The sequence below is a fragment of the Lipophrys pholis genome (assembly GCF_963383615.2).
Source record: "Lipophrys pholis genome assembly, chromosome: 20".
In the NCBI taxonomy this organism is placed as follows: Eukaryota; Metazoa; Chordata; class Actinopteri; order Blenniiformes; family Blenniidae; genus Lipophrys; species Lipophrys pholis.
The window spans coordinates 6,550,253-6,575,585 of NC_137648.1; the positions used below are offsets into that span (position 1 = coordinate 6,550,253).

The window sequence follows — 25,333 nt, forward strand, 5'->3', positions numbered from 1 at the left end:
CTCTTCAGTCGCCACAAAGCCCGTCTGTGGCTCCCTCAGCGGTGGAGGCGACGTTTCCTTAATTCTGGCAAACGTAGGAAGTCCAAACAGTTTGAACTTAATTAGACATGAGTAAAGCTCCAAGACTGAGATGCACAGTTGTTTGTACAGTCTGCAGCGCTGACCCAGTTGGCAAAGTCACATTTGTAACAAAGCGCCATGCTCTGAATATGAATGCCCCCTGTGGTTCTTCTCATGTGGCTGACATAAAAAATGATGTTGCTTCAAATGTTTCATAATGTTCACTTAACTTCCTGCATGCCCTACATTAAATTGTAATCCCAAGGATTTTTTTTGTCCTCTTTAAATACCCATAACATTTTTAACAAACAAGAGCAGTTAAATGTGCGGTGTAGACTTAAAACACAAACCCACACAAACAAATATAATGACTGGAAAAACATTACTGACACATTACTGGTATCCTCCCCAGCTCATCAAAGCAACCTTTAAACTGCTCCAAATTCTCAATAAATGTTACATATCCACACTAGCTACTCATGTATTAACCCAGCAGGATCAATCTGAGAGTCACAATTTGAAAGATTCTCATTTACAGAAATGTTTCTGCAACATGTGGAAAGGGAATCATTACGGAGCCGATAGGCCGCATCTGCAGTAATACAGAATGAACACGCGTCGGTGACAACATTCCTAAATAAATAAATAAAATAACGTGGTGTATTTTTCTTTACCGAGCAGTGGTTGTTTTGCCAGCGAGGACGAGGCCAAGACGGCGCACAGTTTCAATAAGCTGATTACAATAGGAGTCATCAAAGAGAACAAAATCAGGACATGATCCTAACAAAAGAGCAAGTAACTGTGCAAATAACACAGAATACCAAGTGGAACATTACACATATACAGATGATGGAATGTACTGAATCCAGAGCTTAACACAGTTAGCTGTAAATTGTTAAAAATCAATGGTGCCAGCTTTTCATTTTGTATATTCAGCTTTTTTATTCCTTTGTTTTCAATACAGAATATTTCGCATGTGCTTGTGCAGGTTATGTTTTTGCAGTTTAGGGCATGAAAAGAGACTAAATACTGAGTGAAGACTATGTTGTTGTTTTTTTATTGTTGTCTGCATTCACCCCTTGCAGCAGCACTGGGGCTGATCCCAACTGACATAGGGTGAAAGGCAGGGCACATCCGGACCACTAGTCACAAAGCTAACGCAGAGAGGCAGGCCACTATTCACATTCAAGTTTAAGGTCAGTTTAGAGATTAATGCAATAAGCATATCTGCGAAAAACAGGAAAGGCTTAGAATCCAATCATAGATATCCTTGCTGTGGCGTAGAAATGCGAACCACTACATCACCAGACAGCCGTATCTTTAATTAGTATAAAGACATCATATACACATACACACAAACAGATACGTTCCGTAAATCACTGGTACCTTTCACCCCTGACTTTACAGACAAAGGTAAGCAGCGTGCAGTCATCCATCAAACTCATGGACACATATGTGTTTGTAACCGTGTGACGGTAATGAAAAGAACAAGAAGGAAAGATGAGAAAAGGGAGGAATTCTTGGTGGACAAAGCTCCCACAAAGCTACCTCACCATGCAACTCACTGAAACAGATATAACCATGTCGGCTAAACTCAGAAATTCTCATATGAATTTTTGTTCTGACAGAGTCACACTGTGGCAATTACTTCAGGACAAACTTTTTCAGAACAACTCACATTTCCATTAGCATATGTTCAGCCAGACATTTTATTGCCTCCCTCGATTTTTTTTTTTTTTTTTTTTTTTTTTTTATTGCTCCAGCAGATGTTCTTGTGGCTATCATCAAAGAGATTTATGCAAGCTGATTACAGCCAAAGAGTCCCCAGAACTGAATAAACATATTCAGGCCGGAAATGGACCCAGGCTCCTTCTGTAGCTAAATAAGGTCTGGTCTCCTTTGGTGTGTAGTTTAACCTCTATGTGCTGAGAAACGAGGTCCGACAAAAACCTAAGAAATGTTCCTGGAAAGTCTGCTTGGAAAGCAAAGTTCTTTTTTTTTCTTGAAAAGGGATGGATGCACGCTCAGACTTGCTTTCCCTTTAATTTGTGTGTTTATTGGCTGTTTTGATATTGAAGCATATTCATAAATGTCTTATCGGGTTATCCTTGGTCTCAAAGCCTGTGCAATATTAACAAAAGCTTTAACTTCTGTCCTGTCATTGTTTATGCCTGAAAGAAATAATCTCTTTTCTGCTTAGAATGACCAGTCATGCTTTAAATACCATGCAAACAAAGTCAACAACAACATCAACAAACCAACCTTTCATTTTAGTGACTTGTCAGGCTTGATTCTCTCCTAAAGCAGCCTTCTCAGGCACTCACTCTATATTGCTCCCAGCAATCCACCAACCGAAATGGCAGAAAACTAAATGCACACCTACACTTGTCCCTCCAATCTTCAACATCTGAATGCCCTTATTCTATTTATGAAGTTTATTGAGTGCAAAATGAAGCTCAAAAGCTATATTTTACTGCAGCGGTATATTTAGTTTGTGGCCTAAAAGTCCCTCAAGGGTGTATTCACCCCTTGCATTTGGTCCGGTTGAAATAGACCCTGGCCTGATTGCGGCGCTTGTGTGATCCAAATGTGGAAGTGTAAACACAGCCATCTGCACGCTGGTGTGCATCAAACTCTGCTGGATGAGCAGGACTTGGTACGCTTGCAAATGTACTGTGGTTCGGTTCAATTGACGGGAGTTTGAACGCAACGCAGAGCAACGAGCCGGAGGAAGAGCCAACACAGGAGGCGACACAGTTTAATAGGACCATATTTTCTCAGCTTATCAGCTTTTTAAACTTCATAGGCTGTCAGTGAGTTCTTAACTGGTGAAAATCTCGGTTTGTGGTACACAGGAAAAAAACACTTGAAAGTCTTCAGGTTTCCCTGGTGGGTGGTCAGAGGGGGCGTTTACTTTGTGTATTGCTCATTCTGTATTTACTATACCTATCACTATGATCTATTGTATAGCTTTTAGCTTGTACTCATTACATTTTGTGTTTTATATTCTTACTTTTAACATGATATAATACCACCCTCATATAAGGTCTTGAAAATAAAGTTTTAAATATTATTAAAAGTGATTTATATGAAGTTGTAATGATGTATTTCATTTAGAAAATAATTTTGCCCCGACACTAATCAAAGGCTTGATTTACATCGCAACGTTTTGAAGACTATCTGTTCACACAGAAATGGCGAAAAACTATGTATTATATCTGTAGAGCCACTAGTGGGTGCTGTTGATTATTTTTGTAACAAAACCACACACATGAACATTAACAATGGTGAATACACGGATATTCGTGTGTACAGATGAGGAAGTTGGATTGCTATTACGGTTGACTCTCGGAGAATATGGACTGGGTATTTTAGGAATGGTAAGTATACAGTGTGTATTAACACATGACATTCCCACCTAAATTAACATTCCTCAAGCAAAGCATTGTTTATCCCTTAAGGTCAAAATGTATTTTTCACTCTTTTTTTGCATTTAAAGCAACATTTCAAAACCTCTAATTTTGTAGATGTTTTTTTTACTAATATCTGTACTTTGTCTTAAGTAAAAGAAAAAAAAATGAAATTCCAGTTGAAAAATTTAATTTACAGGCATATATATAATTTTTCAAAAGGAATTGAATATTTACAAGAAACTAATGAATTTTCCTGCCAACCTTTGAACCTGTGGTCTCCAACTCTGGTCCTCGGGAGCTCCCATCATCTCCCTCTACTCCAAAATGCCAAATCTGAATAATTTGCTCATCGTCAAGCCATGTGGAGCAAGAAATATTGACTCAGTGACTTGGTGTTTTGGAGGAAGAAGACGTCTGAAACATGTCAGGCAGTTCCTTCCCTCTCTAGGATGAGAGTTATAACGCCAGCATGATTTTTTGCCAAACCCAAAGTCAGTTTGTTGTCAATTCAACATTGGTTCTGCCACGTTGATCTGGAAGTGTCGCGAGGTCCAGGGAGGGATATTATTTGCCTTCCTGGCTGTATTTGCTGTTCGTACCACCGCATGTTGTGTTACGTGCTGCTGCACCTGCAGCCAGAGTCGAAGTCAATGACTGTGAACAACCCGGCCAAAGCACAGCAGCTGACAACGTTTTGTGCCGGCTCCCTCTCTGCGCCTGCACCGCTGTGGGGAATGAATTAAGCAGTAAACAGGTTGTTTGTGTATGAGTGAGAATTTAATTGGAACCTTTTGACTGCATGTCTCAAATAGTGTAAGCACACGGTCCCTGGTGGCGTGAGCGGGCCTGTGGCCTGACCTATCTGTCAGTATTCAACTGCTGGAAACATTCGGACATAAATGACACCAATTCATTACAGAGAGCGAGTGGCGGGGACCACAGAGGCTACTGTTGTCTCGTGGGTTCAGAGTTGTCAATATTAAGGCAACAGAAACAGCCCAAACAAGCAATTAACAAATAACCTTTTACATTAATTTGGGGCCAACTCTTAAATCAAACTGGAATAATAAATAACTCACACTGCTGCTCTCGAGAGTGTAAATTTTCCTGTTACTCGCAGCACTGAAGCATAGATTAAATGGGCTTGACTTTGAAACATGAAGGATTTGTACAGTAATTTGATATTCAGTGAGTATCGGTGTTTGTGTGAAGCCCTATTTTTAACTTTAAAACACAACGTGCACCCATCCATTTATTCTTTATGGAACTTGGATAACATAGTATTTGGACATTTTAGAGTACTTTTTAGGATAAGAAAAATAGTTCCTCAGTCGCTATTTTCAGAGTATGATCTAATTTTCCGATTACATTAAGAGCATAATTACAAATGGTTTAACTGCTCAGATGTTCATCAGTTGCTAAATATGTGTGGGTTTTACAACATAAATGTTCTGTTCTCTCATCAGAGTATTCTCTGAGCAATTAATGTCTCCTCTTAACAAGCAAAAAAAAAAAAAAAATCGTATCTGTTCCTGACACAGCACCATCTTCCTCCACTCTGCAGGGATCCAGATGCTTTCATGACGAGCTTTCATTGAATGCTCAGGACGATTGATTAAAACACCAGACTTATATGTCTTGCAGCACAGCAAAAATCATAGATTTTTTCCCGGAGGTGGTTAAAAGGGATTTCTGTCTGCATTGATTGTTTGACCAGTCCAATTTGTGCTTATTTCGATTGATTTCAGCTCGAGTGTTATGACACCAGATCAGTATCTGTTTTTACACCAAACTCAATAGTTTTTAACATGCAAAGTCAAGGTTTGTTATTGTGTCGGATTTCTTTTTAATTGGAAACCAATATCATAACATGAACTCCTACAACATGTGTCGATACTGATATAAGTATGGAGACGGTATGAAACTCGGCATATTAGCACAGTAACAATGGTGAAGTGGTTTCACTTCTAAGAGAATACTAATAGCTGGACAGATTGGTTTGTGAGAAACATGCACAATTTTTGCATTCATGCGCAAAATGTATTGTTTGAATTGCAGTTAGTCAATTTATCTTTATTAATATTATTATATAATTACAAGATCAAAGTCTCTTAGATTACTTCTCTATGTATAAATGCATTAATTGCACTTGCACATGAATTATTTTTATTGATGTATTTCAGGAACTAAAAGTGACTATTTAACATGACAAAAATCTATTGAAGAAAGCATCAAATAAATCAAATTTTGACCCTATATTGTACAAAAACGTGGTGTCTTTGCCCAATATTTGGAAAAATGAAATATTAAGTTATAAATTAATTGACAGTTTCTTCCCCCAATCTTTTAATGCTTTGCTTTTGTTTTGTTCCGACTAGATTTAGTTCCAGTTTACATGAATCAAATGATGGATGTGCAGTCTGTTGCTTTTGGTATTCTATGCAGAATTTCTGAAGACGTTTAGTAAATGGTAGACTGTTGTTCTTGGTCTAAAATGGGAGAATGACAGTAGCCAGGTTCTGGTCTGAATGATATTTATTGAAAAGACATCACATATCATCACGTGGCCACCTTTCAATGGCTCCAGTACGTCTGCAGCTGCATCGCAGGAAGCCATTTGCATCTAGCAAATGCAGCAATGTTTGTGGTCACACACACACACACACACACACACACACACACACACACACACACACACACACACACACACACACACACACACACACACACACACACACACACACACACACACACACACACACACACACACACACACACACACACACACACACACACACACACACACACACACACACACGCTTGGGTCCGAGGTGGTGGGGCCTGTGAAGAGCTTTTCCACTCCCTGCGGTCTGCTGCTGGCTAAGCCTCTGTTAATTTCTCTAACCACCTTGGCCATCTTCTCTACAGTCATCATTAATCATCTCTCTCTTCTCCTTCCCTTTCGTCTTCTCTCCTCCACTCTGCTCCCAACCCTTCCCCCACTTCCTCTCCTTTATTTTGCTATCCCACACTGCCTCCGCTGCGCTGCTGCTTGGTGCCTCAGCATTTAAGAGCTGCAGTGATGAGATAACGCTGATCAGCCTAATGGCACGAATGCAATGAGGTTGACAAAGAATCTATTACTTACAAATTACACAGATAATGTCGCACTGCATCACCATGTCACAGTGTTACCAAGAAAGTGTAATAAATTACGTGAACGAGGATGAGGCAAGATTTTTATGATGCACGTTTAAAAAAGGCTTCAGGATGAAATGTTGACTGGTGCACGTGAAGTCAGCCTCCAGTCGAATGGCAGTATACACTGCCGTACTCTTTGTCTCACATTATGTTTGTGGGTTATAAAGGCCAGCTCTTCCAATAAAACAAGCGGGCATACCAGTGAGTAGGACATACCCTCTTACTAGGGATTAAGAGCAAACTCTTTTGTTAATACAGAACAAACAGCTGGGCAACAGTGCAGAAAATTGAAAAACCATCAGTCTATTTACATAGGACAGATTCCAGAAAAAAATTACTCTTACCGGGATCTCTTCTAGTGTTCATATTGGAAATTGGGCAATATGGCAAGAGCCCCCCTCCTGAGATGAATTATTTAACTGCCATATTGCACCATTTGGGCAGGCCTATGATTCACCCACGGATCCATATGGCGTGGTGTCCTTTTGTTTCCTTATTTACTAAAAGAAATCCTGTGAAAACATTTGTTGTTTACTCTTCATTCAGTGCAATGTTGCAATGTTTCAAGCCAACACAAAGGCACAGAATGTAGACGTGTCTGTGTGTGTGTGTGTGTGTGTGTGTGTGTGTGTGTGTGTGTGTGTGTGTGTGTGTGTGTGTGTGTGTGTGTGTGTGTGTGTGTGTGTGTGTGTGTGTGTGTGTGTGTGTGTGTGTGTGTGTGTGTGTGTGAAATTGGCTCTGACAAATGCGCAACAGAAAATGTGTTTGGAGGGAAGTGAGATTCTTCTTACACTGTGTTTGTATCTGCATTTTATAGCTTGCGATAAATGGGAATACAATTGATTAGTACTCTATGATCTGGTGAGGAAGATAAACTGGAGACACGATAAGTGCATCTACGACATTGAGAACACATTCCTGATTCATTACAGTGACTAGTTACCGTTTTAAAAATAGGTTGAGCTTCCAACTAGTTGATAAAAATTTTAAGTAAACTTATTTGTGAAAGTAATTTCTGCGTAACAACCTTTTTTCTATTTTGAATGGCAGCGTTAGCTGAGCACACTGCCGCTCAGTCTGATAAATGATTGAGATTCTTTTCATTTCAAGTGAAAAAAACATATTTTTTGCGATTTCATTTCAGAAACATTACACGTTTACATGCCAACGTTTTGAAAACTATGTTCATTTACACAGCAAGACTGACAACATTTTCTATTCTGCATGTTGGGCCACTAGTGGGTGCTGTTGATTTATTTGTTTTTTTGTCATGAAATCACACACATATGCACAAAGAACAAAATGCTGTTAACATGAACAATGGTGAATACACAGACATCCGTAACTCCAAGTTGGATTGTTGTTTCAGGTGACACTCGGCTGTAAAACTACCAAGTCCCATGAAAATATGGACTGGGGGTTATGACAACCTGGAGAAAAACTTTGTTGTTATTGTCCATCTACTCACACATGCGTAGAAGAAGTATTTAACATAGACGTGGTGCGCATGCTCAGTAGCAGCCTGTCAAAAAAAGATTGCGCTTTTTTGCTGTTTACACTGATGTGAATTTGGAGCAATTTCAAAAAGTTGAAATGAAACAGAGACGGAGCCAAAGTGTTTTCAAAAATGTCCACCGGGGAAGTTGTTTTCAAAAAGTTGCATTATCAGTGGTTCAAAACACCGTAGTCCTGTAAACGGAACCGCAAAACGCAACGAAAGTCTTCCGTTTTCACTTGAAAACACTGTCGTAAGTAAGTTCAGATGACGTTACATTAGTTATTTGGAGGTCTAAATTTGCTGTACACACATGGATTTGTTTTGTTTGTGTTGATCTGTCATTATCAAAGTTTTGGATTTTTTTTTTAACAGCACAAGCTTCTGCAAGGCGGATAAAATTGAAGTGGTGTTTGAGTCCATTTGTAACCAGTTGTTTGAAAGGTTTATGTTTTCTGAGGTGTAACAACCGCTGCCATCAATAATAACCTCAGGATGTGGCTTTCACTTCTCTCTTTGAGAAGAAAAGCAGCTTTTAGCACTGAGGTGGATCATTTTAGAAGAACTGTACAGCATAAGTTTTCGCTCGATAGGTGAGGTGAGTGGCAATATATACTCTAATCCACTCCTCCCATCTGTAAGCTCGATTGGCTGATGTTAAAAGAAAATCATCTTATTTCTTTTTCACTTCTTGTCTTGACTATTTTCTGTTGGCTTCAAGAGACCAAGTATCTGCTTTTAATTGAGTAATAACTGTTGTTTATTCAATGGAGACTTATATTTTTATTTCCTGCATGAAAAACAACATGACAAAATTGCTCTATTGATCTAGTTTAGCCATTTTAACTGCATCAAATAGTGCGTATTCATTTTTACACGCCATACATTCTATTTTTTCACCCTCTAAAAATTGCTTATCGTAAAAAAATATATATATAATAATAATGATAATAAAATGCCCTTAGCTTGTTGTCGACCTTGTTCTGGAATATGAAATCACATGTCACTAAGTATTACAGAAAGTGGCAAAATACACACAAGTATGCTGAGAGCAAATGTGTCGGAAGTTAGGCTCTCCAAACAGTTGGCCAAGGTTACAGAGAGATGTTGTACTTTTATCTGTCTGAGACAGTATGTGTATATTTTTGATAATAATTCCTACAAGAAATCCTAAACGACATGTGTGGCTCACAGTGAAAACAATGGTATTCATCCTTATTCAACACTGGAAAGGTTTTCCCTGAAGAATGTCCAGAAAGAAACTATGTTTACCTCTAATTTGTTTTTGGCGTACATAAAGGCATTTTAGTCATAAGAAAAAGTGTGAGTGTGACCACCAGGGGCTGGAAAATGTTTTTGATGATAAAGTTAAGAGAAACGGATTTAGCTTTTTGTATTAACCAAATAATTTTGTAATTGCTTTATATCTGTTATTATTCACATCCGGCTGATTTGCACAGTTTTGTCTGCAAATTGTTTCGGTTGGTTTTACTGACGTTGATTTGTTTTGACTGAGACTTCCCAAAATGCCCAAAAGCAAACAATTATCTATTGGTGTGTCTCAATTCAGGGGCTGTATTGTTCAGATCTATCCAGCCTTAATAAGAAAGATCCACTGAAGGCAGGGTGGTCAGTAAAGTTAATGAAATGAGACGGTCTATGGGGCATTTTCGGCCTTGCAGTTACTTTACAAAATAGCACACTGTGATATCACTTTGGTAATGCATGAAATAAATAAAATGTAATGGACATTGTGGTGGTGGTGGTGGTGGTGGTGGGGGGGGGGGGGGGGGGGGGTAGACATTTTTGCTTGAGCAGTCGAGCACGCACGCACACACACACACACACGCACACAAATCCAACCATTTCAATGAAGAAGTTTTTTATGCATCTTTGTGAAACATGGGGGAAAACAAAAGGAGCCCGCAGTAAACTGGGGTTGTTCGAATCGTTCATTTAAAGAACTGTTCAATGGACTTGCATGACTCTCGGGTGATTTATTAATGATGAACTACTTCAGTGATAGTTGATAGCGATAGTTAAAGTCAATCCACATCACAAACACAATGAAACTGAGAAGCTTTGAGTTCTATTTTTTCCTTCTTTCTTGTTTTGGAAAGACCTTAGAGTCTGCGGTACTCTCAAGTGGCCTGGAATTGAATTCCACAAACAGGAAGCCGCTGAACAAAAGGTTCATCCTCCCATGGTGGTGAGTTTGTTCCTGGGGATGTGAAGATGATGATGAGGAGCCTGTTGTGGTGTGTGTGGGATAAGCAGCTTCTTGAGATAGGGAAGGGTGTTATCGTGGATGTGCTGGAGGATGAAGAGGCAGATTTTGGCATCTTATGGAGGGTAGACGCTGGCGCAGTTAGGCTGCCGTCATTGATTTCCATTTTTGACATTATTGATCTGTTGATTTCATCCCAGGTTTTCTGGGGTGTTTTTTTTTGTGTGATTTTTTTGGTCTGTTATGTGCACATTGCTGTGTTGGGCTCTGGACAGTTTCTGGCTGCTGCCGTCGCCCTCAAGGCACTGCTCACCTCACTCACCACAACGTGCTCCCTCCGCTTCAATGCTTCATCACACCTCCCAATGACTAAACTCACCACCATGGGTGACCGGGCTTTCTGTTCTGCTGCTCCCCACCTATGGAATTCACTTCCAGAGTTGTCAATGATATTTATTACAGTTTTAAGTGTTTTATATTGTTGTTTTTGTAGCACTTTCAGATTCACAGATCTAAAGCGCACTATAAACAAAATGCATTAATATTATTATTAGTAGTAGTAGTAGTATGTTACAATATATTCTTGCAGGGACAGGGATCCACTGGAGGGAACATAAGACTGGTTCAGTTGCAGAAGGTTCATCAAAGCCTTTATATCCTTCGGGCAGAGGGTGAGTGTAGAGAGTGGTGAGATGAATTGTAATGCAGAAGAATAATTTGGAGCATTTTTTTATGTAAAGTTGACTGTCATCAACATAGAAGTGGAAGGAGATTCTATAGTAGCAGAGAACTTGGCCAATGGAGAGAATGAAATGTATAGGGTGTATAGGGTGAAAAAGATGGGGCCAAGTACTGACCCTTGAGGGACTCCACGGGTGGCAGTGTGAGCACTTGATATGGCCTCACAGAGGCCGATATATTGAGTAATGTTTGTGGAGTTGAGCTGGAACCAGAACAGTTTTACGGAGCCCCAGGATGTGGCGGAGGCAGTGGAGGGGCATGTTGTGATCGGCATTGTCAAAAGTTGTACATTGATTGAGGATGATGAGGAGCATGGGTGAGCCAATGTCTGCTGTCATCACAAGACCTTTGGTGACTCTAATCAAAGCCCTTTCAGTACTGTGTGCTGTCCAGAACCCGAGCTGAAACTTTTCGGTCAGTTGGTTCAATTTGATGTGATAATGAAGTTGTGTGTCGATAACTTTCTACCGAGCCGTTGAAAGGAATGGGAGGTTTGCTTCGAGACAGTAAACTGTGAAAACATCCAGTGTGAGACTGGGTTTTTACAGTAGTGGCGATCGAACATAACGGGACTGGAGGGACCAATTGATTGTGGTGATAATCAAAGGAACTACTGCAGAGATGTTGACCAGAGCAGAGGAAAAGAGGTGGAGGATTTGTCTTTATCTTTCTGGCGGTGACCAGAATCTACTGATGGGAGACAGGGAGAGGGAAAAGGCCGGGGGATTTTTAGATTGTGGCTTTGGTAGTCGGGCGGGATGGAACAAGTGCAGAACACAGAGTATTGCAGATTCCATTGATTTTTGGTGCAGAAAGAGTCCAAAATGTTTTGGCATTGATATTCTGGTGAATCAAGGTTTTAGGAGAAGCGTTGTCTAAAAGATGTTGAACAGTGATGAGAAATACAATGTATGTCTATAATGTATATCTAAACATATAGTATAATGTGACCAGTGTCAGTATTGAAAACTAATTCTAATACTTGAAAGTGTTTTTTTGTTTTTTTTCAGGTACCTTGGCTGAATGCCAGGTGGAGCTGAGAATGGACTCATCAGTCATCTCAATGTGCTTCATACTTACACACCAATGGCACTGCCTGCCATGCAAGATGCTCAACCTCCATTACTCTCATGGGGATGGAACCTCTAACCTTGCACCAACCTTCACCAGCCACCCACTGAACTTATGCCAGCTCAGAATATTGCCTATTCAATTTCCCTTTCCTTAGCACTATAAATCTTGGGACTACAACTGTTGGGTCTTTCCGTATCTTGGAAACAAAGGACACAATTAGTGGGCTGCACTTATAGAGACCACTGAAATAGGAAACTGGTGCTATCGGCCTTCAATGACTCTTCAGCCTCTGAATTGAGAGTCAGTACTTTTGTGTTTATACCGATTACTAGATTTTGCAGGAATACAAATGTCACCTCTACCTTGCAGATAATGTGTATACCAAATATAACAATTAATATCTAGAGAAAATTACATTTGACCTCTGCAATTTGCGTGCACAAGTTCAGATTTCGTTCTCCACAAAATTGAACTGATAAGATTCAAATTTGAATCGTGTCATAACCATTTCTCTCTTCTCTTGACATTTATGATGAAATCATTTCTTTGAATATAGACGCAAGTGTTGTCATTTTCCCGAGAAAGCTAAATTTGTCATATTTCATCAACTTGACTGCATGAGTGAACAAGTTGGTATGCACTCGTTGGCACATCACACACCCTCCGCAGTTGCAGTGTCTGTGAGGTGGATGACAAAGCAATTTATCTAAATTAAAGAAAACAGCTTCTAATATTTATACCTCAATACATATATATATATATATATATATATATATATATATATATATATATATATATATATATATATGACTTACCTGAATTATACTCTTAATTTAAAAAACTAAATCTCTTTTTTTTTATCTTGACTTTTCACCTAAAATTTCTCCAAAAGCAGCATCACTGACGGCAGTAAAACTGAGTGAAATAGACCTTGCGCAAACACTGTGGCGACTGACAATGTGGAAATGAAGCAGAGACGTTTAAGGGTGAGGCAGTCTCAGCACTCACAGTCTGTGTTCAAACAGTGGGGCAAGTATAAAAGGTCATCTCTCCCCAGTACACGGAGCTTACCTGGCATTTCAGCAGAAATGATCTCCATCCATGCCAGCTTACAGTGGGGCCCTGCGAACATGAGATGAGGACGTTTTTACACCTCTGCAGTCGGTGATGAGGGAATAGAAAAAAAAAATGCATTATAAATGTTGCACTAGTTATGAACTGAATGACCTTAACTGAATATTTCAGCTGACACTGAGATCTTTACCATTTTGGCCATTGTTTTGAACTTTCAAGCTTATTTCCAAGGAAAGATTCTGATATTCAGAAGCAGGAAGATGCAGGTTACTGTTCATGTGTCATGGTGATTTTATAATAACAGTTTTTCCATTTTAACCAACCAACTGAGTTCTTAAAAGAACGTTTGTTTCAAGCAGATCGTATTGATTATACCTGCCAAAATTAACTGATGCAAATGCTAGCTCTTAAAAAGTTGGACAACAAATCTTCTTTGAGCTGTATTTTCTGTCCTTTCATCTTTTTTGTTTTCACATTTATTAATGCAAACCCTTGGCAATAGGTTTCATAACATTAACATTATTATATACGAATACACAGTTGAGAGGGGAGAGAGAGTCCTCTTCACATATTATGAATACAGCCTCAGTCAACCAGTGTCAGACATGTTCAGTATTTCTTTACAGGGGTGCATCTTTCCAAGTAGACATCCACCTTGAGTTGTAGTTTTGCTGTCAGGTTTTCCATAAAGTGCACAGTTCTTAGTCTGTGTATCCACTGGTCCAAGGTGGGTGGGAGAGGTTTCAGTCAATTTACTGTAATCATCTTATGTGCCATCAACAGAAGAGCCCTCAGAACATGTTTTGTCCCTTCAGGTAATTGTTTGATGTGAAATTTATTTTTAAACACGTCTTAAATGTGGCTGTGGTTGTGGTCACTGTTTTATAGATCAAAGTCACACAATATCGTGTATGAGGGATTACGTTTAACAGCACTTACTTAAGTGTGTTTTTGTGGTTGTTGTTTTATGGTTCTGGTGAATGTTTGAGGGCTATGACTGAACAGAGGCCTGTGGAGGTCTCACTGTCAATTTCCCCGAGTTAAATGCAGCGATGACTCAGTGACAGGATCATGATCATCCAAGGCTGAATGATACAGCTGGTGCAGTAGAGGCCCCTGCTCATAATTTACAGGAAATAAAGGACTTGATGTTAATATCTTGGTGGCAGATACCACAGTGTACTTTTGGAGGTTAAGCGTAGTTCATGCTTTTACAATACAAGGCTGTTTTGGCAGGAAATGTTGGACCTACACAATATCAGAAGAGTGCCCATAAGGTTGTGACTAATAGGTATCCAGTATATTGCATTATTATAAACAAGATAACAGCCTCATGCTGTTTGACAGCTGACTCACTGACATTTGTGATTCTTTTTTGTCTGGTCTATTGATGTTTGGTCTGAGTGCAAGGCAAACCTTTGGTGACCTAACAAAACCTCTGACATCCAAAAAAAAGTTTGTTTTTGTTTTTGTAAATAGCTTAAATATAAATCCATTGAGGCTACATGCTAACATGGTTTTGACATGTGTTAAGAAATAGTGGATGAAAAGAATATTGGAGACGGAGCTGCCGGGCAGGCGGAGAAGTGGAAGACCTCAGAAGATTCATGGAAGTGGCTCAGGTGGATATGAAGATGTTTGATGGAATAGTTGATAGGCCAATAGAGAGGATAAGATGGAGACCGATGATCTGCTGTGTTGACCTATGAAGGCAGCAGCCAAAACACTAAGACGAATTTCGTAATAGCATTATATATTACGGTAATCCATCCCACTACAACAGCATTTCTAATTACTTAACATTAAATATAGGCATATTATCTGACCCCTTACTTGAGTGATGAGAGGAAATGTCGGGTGGTATCTATGTCAGCAGTTATTCTGGCTTCAATCCTCAAACATCAAAAAAAGAGAAAAAAACCAATGTTTTGGTAGCAGTGTGACATTTGTGACACCAACTCCCCCACTGGTGTTATTGCCCGCAGAGTGTCACTCCAAAGTGTTCATGGCACCCCCCCCTACCAAGTGGCTAATGAGGTCAAATGACGAATTACACACTCAGTTAAACCAAAGGGCTTGGGACCTCACACACAGACCAGATTGCAGAGGGTATGTCAGCTCAGGCGCTGTGAAACAGCTCATCAGTGCTTCTTACAAACATAATTGCCTGGATGGGAGGGTGCAAGTAAAAATAATGCAGAAGACACCCAGAAAAACAGTGTTTGAAATAATGGGGGGAAAAAAGAAAACTCACAACTCTGCTCAGTACTGGAGCAGAAATCTGCAGACCAGGCACAGCAGTCCATCAGACATTTAAGTTCATAGACAGTGCAGCTGCCCCTCTTGGGCTGAGATTAATTGCTGGATGGATAAAGCCACAGTGATTGACAGATGAGTTGCAGCACTGAACAGACATGAGAGAGATGAATGTGGAGCAGTTCAAAGGAAAATTAGTGCTGAGTGTTTGTAAAAAAGTTGGCCTGAAATCAATCGCCATGCGAAATGTGACTTTTAGATCACGAGGAGGCATCAACCGATGAGCAACACTGCAGGCACCGCAGATGGTCAGACATGTTTGTTGGTGTTCACTGGCCTTGCAGGTTTTCATTGAGAGGGGCACCAGACTGGTGTCCACGCTATATAATGTAGCTCACAACGCCTCTTATGTGCAAATCAAAGTACAGTAGATCAGTAGATGGTCAATGAGCTAGCTATGTGCTTTAAAGAGACATTCAATTGTGACAACATTTTCCCACACATGAACCTTTCAGATGGTTTTTGAACTGCACATTTTTATTTTAACCCTCTTATAAGAATAAATATATTCAAGCGACCTGGGTTTATTTTCATTCCTAAAAATGTGCATTTAGTGAGAGAGTCTGGCCCCGCCTTTTTCGAGGATAGCTTCAACCTGAATATCTGGCTGTTCTTTAACACTAATGTGTTTTTGATGATACAAATTTGTGACACATCAGTGAATGTCTGTGATCACATCTTCATACTATGGATTGCTATAATGATGAGCACACGAGTGAAAACGTTCATTTCTTTCTTTCTTATTGATTTCTGGTAGTAATTTTCTTAAAGCTTGAGATTTTCATTGATGGTCGAGAAATAGCATGCAAAATCCTGTCTAATAAGGAAGGAATTTCAAGTTCAATGGTTGACACACAGAATTTAAACAGTCTCTCAGATCTTGCACAATTACTCACCTTTTCTACTTCAGAGGTTTTATTCATAATTTTGAGCTGTTATGCCATTTTTAAACTGTTGGTTTGTTTCCAAACTGTCGAAGCTCAGGCCCAAAGCTCTATTTCTCCATGTATTGCTAGTATTTGATTTTTTTAGATATCATAACCTAATAGTTGTAGTCAACAGCAAAATGAAAGAATATATTGGTTAATATGGAATGTTTAAAAACTATTTCCATTGCATGTTCACAAAGATATATGTATATAACAAAACTTAACTTTTTAATGATTTTTCAGTGTTTTCCTCTGACTTTTCAAATATGACTATTTAATGTCACTGTTCTGGTGATAATATCTGTTATCCATTCGCAGAACTTTAAATGGACAATCCAAAAAATTGTGGACTTTTAAAAGGTTTTAATTTTATGCTGTATCATATGAATCACTAATTAAGTATTCCAGAAATCGAGCATTAGACAAACATATTGCGATATATTTTCTTGTTTCTTTCACATAGAGTCAACATAAGTGCAAAAAACATTAAGTTCATCCACTCGTGCAGTTTTTTGTTTTTTTTTAATAATTTTCTTCAAATATTTTATACCTCATTTTACGTGTAATTTAGGATGCTCTGATACAGGGGGAGAAATGCCATGCTGGATTAAAAAACAAACAAAAGCACCTCAACAAAACCGAAGCCACGGGTAGTTTACGGGTTATCATTTGATGGAGTTATTTTCCCACTGGCTCCAGGTGCAGGACAAGGATAAAGGCAGTCTATCACCAGAGACCCAGACAGCTAATGTAGCATAAAGAGCAGCTCAAAATTCGCCCGTGCTTAGAGCGACCCTGTCTTGTAACTGGGTCCTGCTTAATGAACTACAAGGCACCTCGAATGACAAATAAATTGTGTTTTTTTAGGCCAACACACTGCTCAATGCATCACTAATAAGGTTAATTTGAGTCCCACTGGGCAGGAGGCATTAGCCTAAGTGTTTATCCGCTTTAGCGTTGTCCCCTGTTAGACTGACAAAAAGAAACAGCACTGGTAGTGTCATTAGAATGACACTAAGTAGAAGGTGAATGTCCAATTTGCTCATCAGCTCATGCAGCCAAGAATGACTGTTATACATGTGCGACAAATTGTTTCACCCCTTGTGACTACTTTTGCATGCAATAGTGCAAGAGTGTGACGCTGGCATGCTTTCTGAAAGTGCAGGAATTGTATTGCATCCGGACGACGAGCAATCGTGAAATTTGACTGGGAACGAGACAGCAAACAGAGCAGAACGTGCGTGACGAATCGCTCTGTTGTTCTGCCTGTTTAGTTCTGTGTGTGCAGCAAATGCAATGTAAGGTTCCGGGCTTGGATGTCGCCTTTCCCCAGAAACTGATTACAATTACAAATTTAGGTGAGGCCGACACAGCACAATAGTTATCTCCGGCCGAATGATAGACTTCCTTAATTAAAAATGGCAGATTCGAGACTGCCGTTGAGCGAATTATTTCTCAAAAGATGCTCCTGCTGCTTCACTACTATTCAGTCAGATACAGTTTCTAGCTAAACTGAAAGCTGCTGTTGAATTCACCAGGGCTACTGTTGCGTACAGTGGGCCAGATAAGCTTCATTTGAATAATTCCTATATGGCAGGGCTGCTTTATCTCCGAGTTTACCCATCACAAACGTGTGGTGTTGGTGCTTGTAAAGTTGTCAGACGACCCAGCACCACTGATAATCAATAACAAGCTGTGGGCGCCGCCTTGTATTTTGGCGCGGATATTATTGACGTCCCTTCAGACTGTAAGATCTGTAATAGGCTTTGCCTTTGCAAAGAAAATGACATTTAAAAATCTCTTCAGCTCCACATCTTTGTTGTGTTTATGAAATTTTGGGGGGAAAGCAGAGCAAGTTTCAGGAAACGCTGAGGGTTTCAGGCGCCATGGGAGTTCATTGTACAGTACCAAGAAAGTGAGCGGCTAAGCCTCGGTACTTGTGTGCGGGTGGTTGTGTATTGGTGTAGGATTTTGTGGATGTGTGTGTGTGTGTGTGTGTGTGTGTGTGTGTGTACATCCCCGGTCCATTTAAATCACTCTGTACAACAGATTAGCAGGAGCCTGTTAGTTGAAAAGAGTACTGAGGTTTCCCACTCCCACATGCATTCTCAAAGTCAGTGTGCCACCTTCAAAGTCTGCACTACCTGCTGTAAAACCGACGCAGCACAGAGTAGTGAGTAGCAGGCCAATCTCTGGGATAGGATATAATAAGGAGGCAGGGAGAGAAGATGATAAGTCCTTATCTTGGAAATCTGAGGAATAGGTTCTGCACTTGAAACTTAAACAGGAAACAGCAAATAAAATACTTCAATTCATCTAATGTACCGTGCAACTCCAATCAAAGATTGCAGGATGCTGGAGCCGATCCCAGCTGACTGGGAGCAGGGTAGACCATGGATATACACAACTGTCAAACACACCCACATTTACACCTGCAATATATCGTCACCAGTTAACCTCAAATGCATCTTTTTAGATGATGGAATTAAAAAAAAAACCTGGAGATAACCCACACAAAAATTCCCCATACCCAAGACTGGAACTGAGCATTTTCTCACTGTAGGGTGAAAGTGCTAACCACCATGTCACATGATTGTATCAACATGCTTTAGGTTTAGGGAGAGACCTTACCAGCAGCATTAACATATGCACAGAGGGCCAGAGTCCAAGATTGCCTCTGCAGCAGGAGTGTCTGAAGATGGATATTGTCCGCTGGGTGCCAACACTATTTTGGGAGCCTGAGCCCCTGAATTGTCCCTGGGCACCTTCTGATCAGCTTTGTCATCAGGTGTGAGAGCAGCAACACACTGAAGCACAGTGTGGGTACATCCTGACACTCACACCTCAGGAAAGTAATGGGGTTGTCTTCCTTTTTCTGAGGAAAATAGAAATAAAAGTGCAGCTTCTCTGCCTACATCATTTTACCTTGTGAAAAGTGAGACTATGATGGGGTAAGGGCAGAATCTGATGACTGAGTATATCTAGTTTATTCTATACTTTGAGGGTGCATCCCAAATAGCGCAAACTGTGCTTTTTGTCCGTAATGGGTAAGATTTGATTGTTTGAACCAGTGAAGGAGAGTCTGTTTGTTTATGCATAACTCTGCTGCAGCTCCTCATCCTATTTCATCCTGCCTGTTTTTCCATGTTTGATCACGCTGATAGCGCATATATGCGATATATTTTTTTTTTTCTTGTTTATTCCAATTCTGATTTTGCTGTCTTTTCTGCTTACCTTTACATTTTGCATTGCGCGGCGGCGGATCCACGAGCTGAGATGAATTCTACACCTCCTGGTGTTTCATTGTTCAAACACACACATACACACGCGTTTGCGCTTCCGTGCGCGTGTGCGGTTGAAGTCGTGTCTCGGAGAAGTTTTCAACGCGTGCGTCAGAGGTTCGTGGCGCATTGGACGGCTGTAGTCAGCGCGGAATGAGCGCGAGGAAGAGGGAGACACATTAACTCCCGCTGGCTGCGGGGACTCTACAGTTGACAGGAGCCAAGACAGAGGGACACAACCGCAACAACACCGGCTGCTGGGTTTTTTTTCTTCTTCTTCCTCACCAGAACAGCGCGTCAGATCACTACAACATTTCACCTTTTTCTTTTCCATTGGAGGTTTTACGCACCGCAAAAGAGTGAAGAAAACGCGGCAGAGATGAGTGTTGCGTGGTTTTACGTGGCCCAGAAGGACCCCCTCTCCTGATAAAGGGACCAAAGAGGACAAAACAAGGCTGTCCACGATATTTTCCAAAAGAAGATCGCAAAGGTGGAGCGATTAGAGAAGGGCTGATGAAGGGACTATTAATCCTTTCAGTGCATCAAAAGCACCAAAGGGCATTAGAAACGTTTGGATGGAAATCGGGCGAGTGTTTGGAACTGTTTCTTGTTTTATACGAAACTGGTGACTAGTTGTTGTGACGCATCTGAAAGGATTTTTTTTTTCTCCTCCACTTAAGATTCTAAAATAGGGAGAATATTTCTTTTCCTTTTTGTTTCCACCGAAAAGGTTGTGCGGCATGAGCGGTTTCTCGGTGTGAATTTGTCAGAAACTCTCATCTCTGTGTTTTTTTCTCTCTTCAAGTATCCCCAAATCTAAATGGAATTAGTTGAGTCTGAAGCCGTTTGTGAAAGGAACAGACATGGTACATGGGCACAGCTTCCATCACGGTAAGACATCCGTATTCATCAGCTGAAGCACACACTTGCTCCAAAGCCCCGCTTGCTCTGCCTCACCACCGGAACCCAAACGCGGTATAATAATCCTTTAATCAGTTTAGAGCGACTCTAAAAAAAAAAATCTGAGCAACAGATCAAACTAAAAACAGGGACACAAGTAACCATTTGTATTGAAAAACATTTGTGATGGATTGACGCAGTGCTTCTTACAACCTGTCAACTCAATGTTGAAGGTCACTATGTTAAGTTTTCGTTTTTTTATTATTGTAATCTTTTTAAATTATTGTCTAGTTTTGATTCACATAAAGAGTTGTATATTCAACAAAAACTGGTGTCTGTATGTTTTTCTAATCAATTTTAATGATTTTAATTCTGGTTTTGAGGGCTTTTCTGAACCCTGTGGCCTGCAAGAGCTATAAATAAGAGTAATTGTTATTATGCAGTCTGGGTTGTACTCCATACCCTTGACTGTGATGTGATTGGGACATTTGTCATCACTTTCGTTGGTATTGTGCAGATTTTGTTGAGGGTGTTTCAGGTTACAGTGAGAACAGGTTTAACATGATCATATTACTGATGAAACCAACAGTAGGAATGCGTTTTAATGCTGAGTCAAACCTCGTACACACACCTAGAGGCAGAGGAGAAAGGTACTTGTGTCACCATCACCCTTTAAAATCTATCTGTCGATCTTTTTGTGCTTACAGTTGTTGCAAGTCTGCTCATACTTGGGTTGTCTGGGGCAACAAAGAAGGATCCAGCAGGTAAGATCTCTCACAGCAACCTAAACATCTCCTCCCTTCTCAAAGCTTTGATCACTCTTCTGTATGTTTTCTTGTAATATGTTTTAGTGAAAAACAATTCTGGAGTGAAGCCTGCAGGTCAGTGTGGGACATGGGTGAAAGAATCAGAAGGAGGGATCTTCACCTCTCCCAATTACCCGAACAAATACCCCCCAGACACAGAGTGTGTTTACATCCTTGAAGGTAAACATCTTCTTCATCCGGGCACTCAAAAAAAAGGTTGACTGTAAGTTTTATACTTGAGATTTTAAAGTCGTCATAAAAGATGCACCATTGCACGCCAATCATGAAATCACATCTCCTGCAAAGTGTGTAAAACTGATGAAAAACATACCTATACCTGTTTTTCATTGGTCTTAGACCCCATACAAATGTCCTACTAAGAGAGGCCCTAATATTGTACAAAGTGGTATTTACAAAAGCAGCACACTTAGACTGTGCTTGGTTCTAAGTTCAAAAATAGATACTCTCATGTGGAGTAGCTTTCTGTGTATCTGGTGCCGATGTTCAAGCCCTGTATTTCACTTTTTATTTTCTATTTTTAAGGTAAAATGCATCACCCAGGTGCACTAACTTACAATCGGAGATGCTTTGCTCGAGCAAATGGGCCAAACGCCACACTGCACAACAGCATTGTCAAACACAAATCAGCAGAAAACATAGAGATGCACAAATTACCCATTATGGTCACTTGCCTGATAAAGGCTTACACAAAAGCTCCAGTTAAAAAAAAAAAAAAGAAGTAATAAAGAACAAGGTACTCGAGTTATTTATTCACAGCTAAAGCGTTACTGGGGCTCTCCTGAGGGGGAAATCAAAGTGCCTCTTCAGATACCAATTAGATGCATTGGTTATTTACCATCAGGTGGCTCGGTCTGATTTGGTCATGCTGACAAAATGATATCTGATTGCTCGGTGCACATAATCTGATTAAAATATTACCAAAGTCGATGCGGAACTAACAGCTCTGGTGTTTTTGAGATGAATTGACTAACAGCCAGGGTGGGGGGTGTGTATTGAATGTGAGGGCGTGCTGCTAATAAAACAGGCTGAGCGGTCATCAATGAGAGCATGACTAATATTTTACTCCATGCTTTGTGCTGTCTTGTAATTATTTTCATTGTGTCTTCCAGCGCCCCCAAGGCAGTGCATCGATCTACACTTTGAGGAGAATTATTCCATCGAGTCCTCTTGGGAATGTAAATTTGACAATATCGAGGTCCGGGATGGACCCTTTGGCTTCTCCCCAATGATCGGACGCTACTGCGGCCAGCACAGCCCACCTGATATCAGGAGTAGCGGCCGATATCTCTGGATAAAATTTGTTACAGATGGTGAACTGGAAGCGGTGGGATTTTCAGCAAGTTACAACTTCACTGCAGGTATGATTTATTTTTTTCCCCCCAATTCTTTTCTTTCTTTTTGTTTGCAGTTTTTACGCCTTACTGCCTGTGTCAGTTCATTTCTGCCTTTGTAAGCATATTCCTCCTTTTTAGCTCTAACAGCAAGGCTTCAAATGAATAACAAACATCATTCAAGGAGCTCGGCCTTGTGGGAGCCTTCTTGCAGTTTTATTGATTGTCTGTCTGCACACCCTCACTATTTCCATTGGCAATATGCTGTCACTGGCCAGGACTCTAGTGGCTGGTTAGCCTGGTATTCATTTTCTCTTTGTATTTCGAGTCATGAGCAGCAGAAACTCACTTATCTGTACACCGTCCCCGTGTAAAATATTGACCTTCTTAATTTGCCTCATTTTTGGCTGAGATCCTATTTCTGACGCAAAGAAAGGATTGATGACAAAGAATCGGTGCATAGCAATGATTTAATATTCCTGCATCTACACTTGACTGGGTTTAATAATACTGTCAATGTTTTCAGTGTGTTTGAGGCTCAAAAGGCACAGTGCCAGGGACTATGAAGGGTATGCCAGTTTGTGGTTTTTTTTCCATATCCACTTGCACTTTATGGAGCATTTTCCCATTGGACTTTTGAATGTGTCATTGTTTATTGGATGGACATGTGTGCAGTGCATTAACCTTTCATTCACAGTCCTGAAGAGAAAGCCTTTGAGGGGAAAATAGCCTGTGGATTTATCTGTAATGACTTTGTGTATGAGACATCAGAATGGTAAAACACTTGTTAGGTAATTACAGTGAAGAGGTGCAGCAAGTTGTAATAAAATACTGAGATAAGCCAAGTAATAAAGTACATTTTATGCATTGGCTTGGTAGATATTAGATACATTGCATACAGGCATCTACTGCACTGTACTATTGTAGCTTACATAGGCACAGTAAGAGTTACAGAAAGTTACACTGTCAAATATATTTACATACATTTCAGAAAGAAGCTGCAAGGGAAGGAAAAACAAAGCACAGCAAACATGAATTGACACAAATTTCTAGAGGGTGTCAGTCTTAGTTATGTTCTGTGCTACAAAGATGCCGTCTGCTGAGGCATGAATCTCTCATCCTGCAGCTGTGCTTCATACATCAATTGCTCTATCAACTTCACTTAAAGTTCTACTCTTTAGAAGTGCACTTGTGATATACTGAATGTGTTATTTCTCCAGCAGCGAGGCCAACCGAGTAGCTAAACATTTGCCAGGTAATAGGATGATGAATGGCGTTCGAGCTCATATCACCTAAACCACCATGAAATGAATAGTTCAACAGTTTTGCCAAGTACACTCCCTGACACCTCTTCTGAGAATTACACCCAATAAGAAGAACTGAAGCTGCGGACTATGGTTAGTTTTGCTTCACACAAGGACAGGACAGAGGAGTAAATGGTTACTGCTCTGTCTCTGTTCAGAAATATAACCTGCAAAATGTTCACGTTAGTAAATACAATACAAGACAAACACAACCATTGTTCTTTTTGTGTAGTCTGCGGTAATTACCCTGCACAGTCACCAGGTAACTTCAGACAATGTATGAGGTTCAAGCATAAACTTGATTGAATCCCAAATATGTCTTATAATATTGAATAAAAATGGGTCAAGGTTGGGCTTGTGGTGGCCTTCTGTGTTGAGTTTGCATGTTAGTTTTTTTTTTTTTTTTTTTAGGGGACTGCTTTCCTCCAACAATCAAAAACAAAAAAAAAACCTAGCAATTGAGGTTAATTGGTGACTCTGTTAAAGTGAGTGTGTGGAGATGTCTGTCTCTGTGTTTCCTCTGTGATGGACTGGCGACACGTCCAGGTTGTTTCCTGCCTTCGCACATAGTTCGCTGGGATTGGCAGCCGCTGTGTATTGCAGGAACAGCCACCCAAAGGTTAGCGGAAGACTTTGTGGGCTTAAAGACATTTTATTAGGAAAATGAGTTGGGTGGCTGTATAAAAAGGCCATATTGAGATGAACAATATTTTTTTCTCTTTTCTTTTAATCATACGAATAAGCATAATGTGCTGTTGGGTTACATTTCCTGGAAAACTGAATAGAATACTTTAAAATTGACTCTACAGACTGCAGGGTTAGTCTGCTTTGATGAACCTAAGCAATAGGTATAATCAGATTTTGTGTTTTACGTGTATAGTTTAAGTCTGACACTTTGCAATCAATGTAATACAGTAAAATTAGTCTGTGAAACTGTTTTCCCTTATTGGTGTGAGGAAAATATTGAAGTACAGTATTTATATGCACTTACTGTTGTAGCCATAACTTCTAAAAATGCTGGAAAATAGGAGTACACTTGAAGGATTGTTTTTTTTTTTTAACCTTCCTGATAGTCACAGCGGAAGAATCTAGACCACTTTCCCGTAATGTGCAATTCAATTATTGTTTCTTCTTCCTACTTCTCTTGGGAGTCTCAGTGA

At 40.1% G+C, this 25,333-nt stretch overlaps 1 protein-coding gene across 2 annotated transcripts in view; it reads left to right on the plus strand.

The window, feature by feature from the left end:
• Positions 1-19,934: 19,934 nt before the first annotated feature.
• The window catches only part of neto1l (neuropilin (NRP) and tolloid (TLL)-like 1, like), a gene marked incomplete at its 3' end in the record, with an annotated part of 80,112 nt that continues 74,713 nt past the window's right edge, over positions 19,935-25,333 (plus strand). For both annotated transcript variants that reach the window (XM_080489675.1, XM_080489676.1), the window contains exons 1-4: positions 19,935-20,702; positions 21,419-21,475; positions 21,563-21,697; positions 22,648-22,896. In XM_080489675.1, coding sequence (XP_080345801.1) covers positions 20,675-20,702; positions 21,419-21,475; positions 21,563-21,697; positions 22,648-22,896 — 469 coding nt within the window. In that variant the 5' untranslated portion in view covers positions 19,935-20,674. The remainder of the gene's footprint in view (positions 20,703-21,418; positions 21,476-21,562; positions 21,698-22,647; positions 22,897-25,333) is intronic.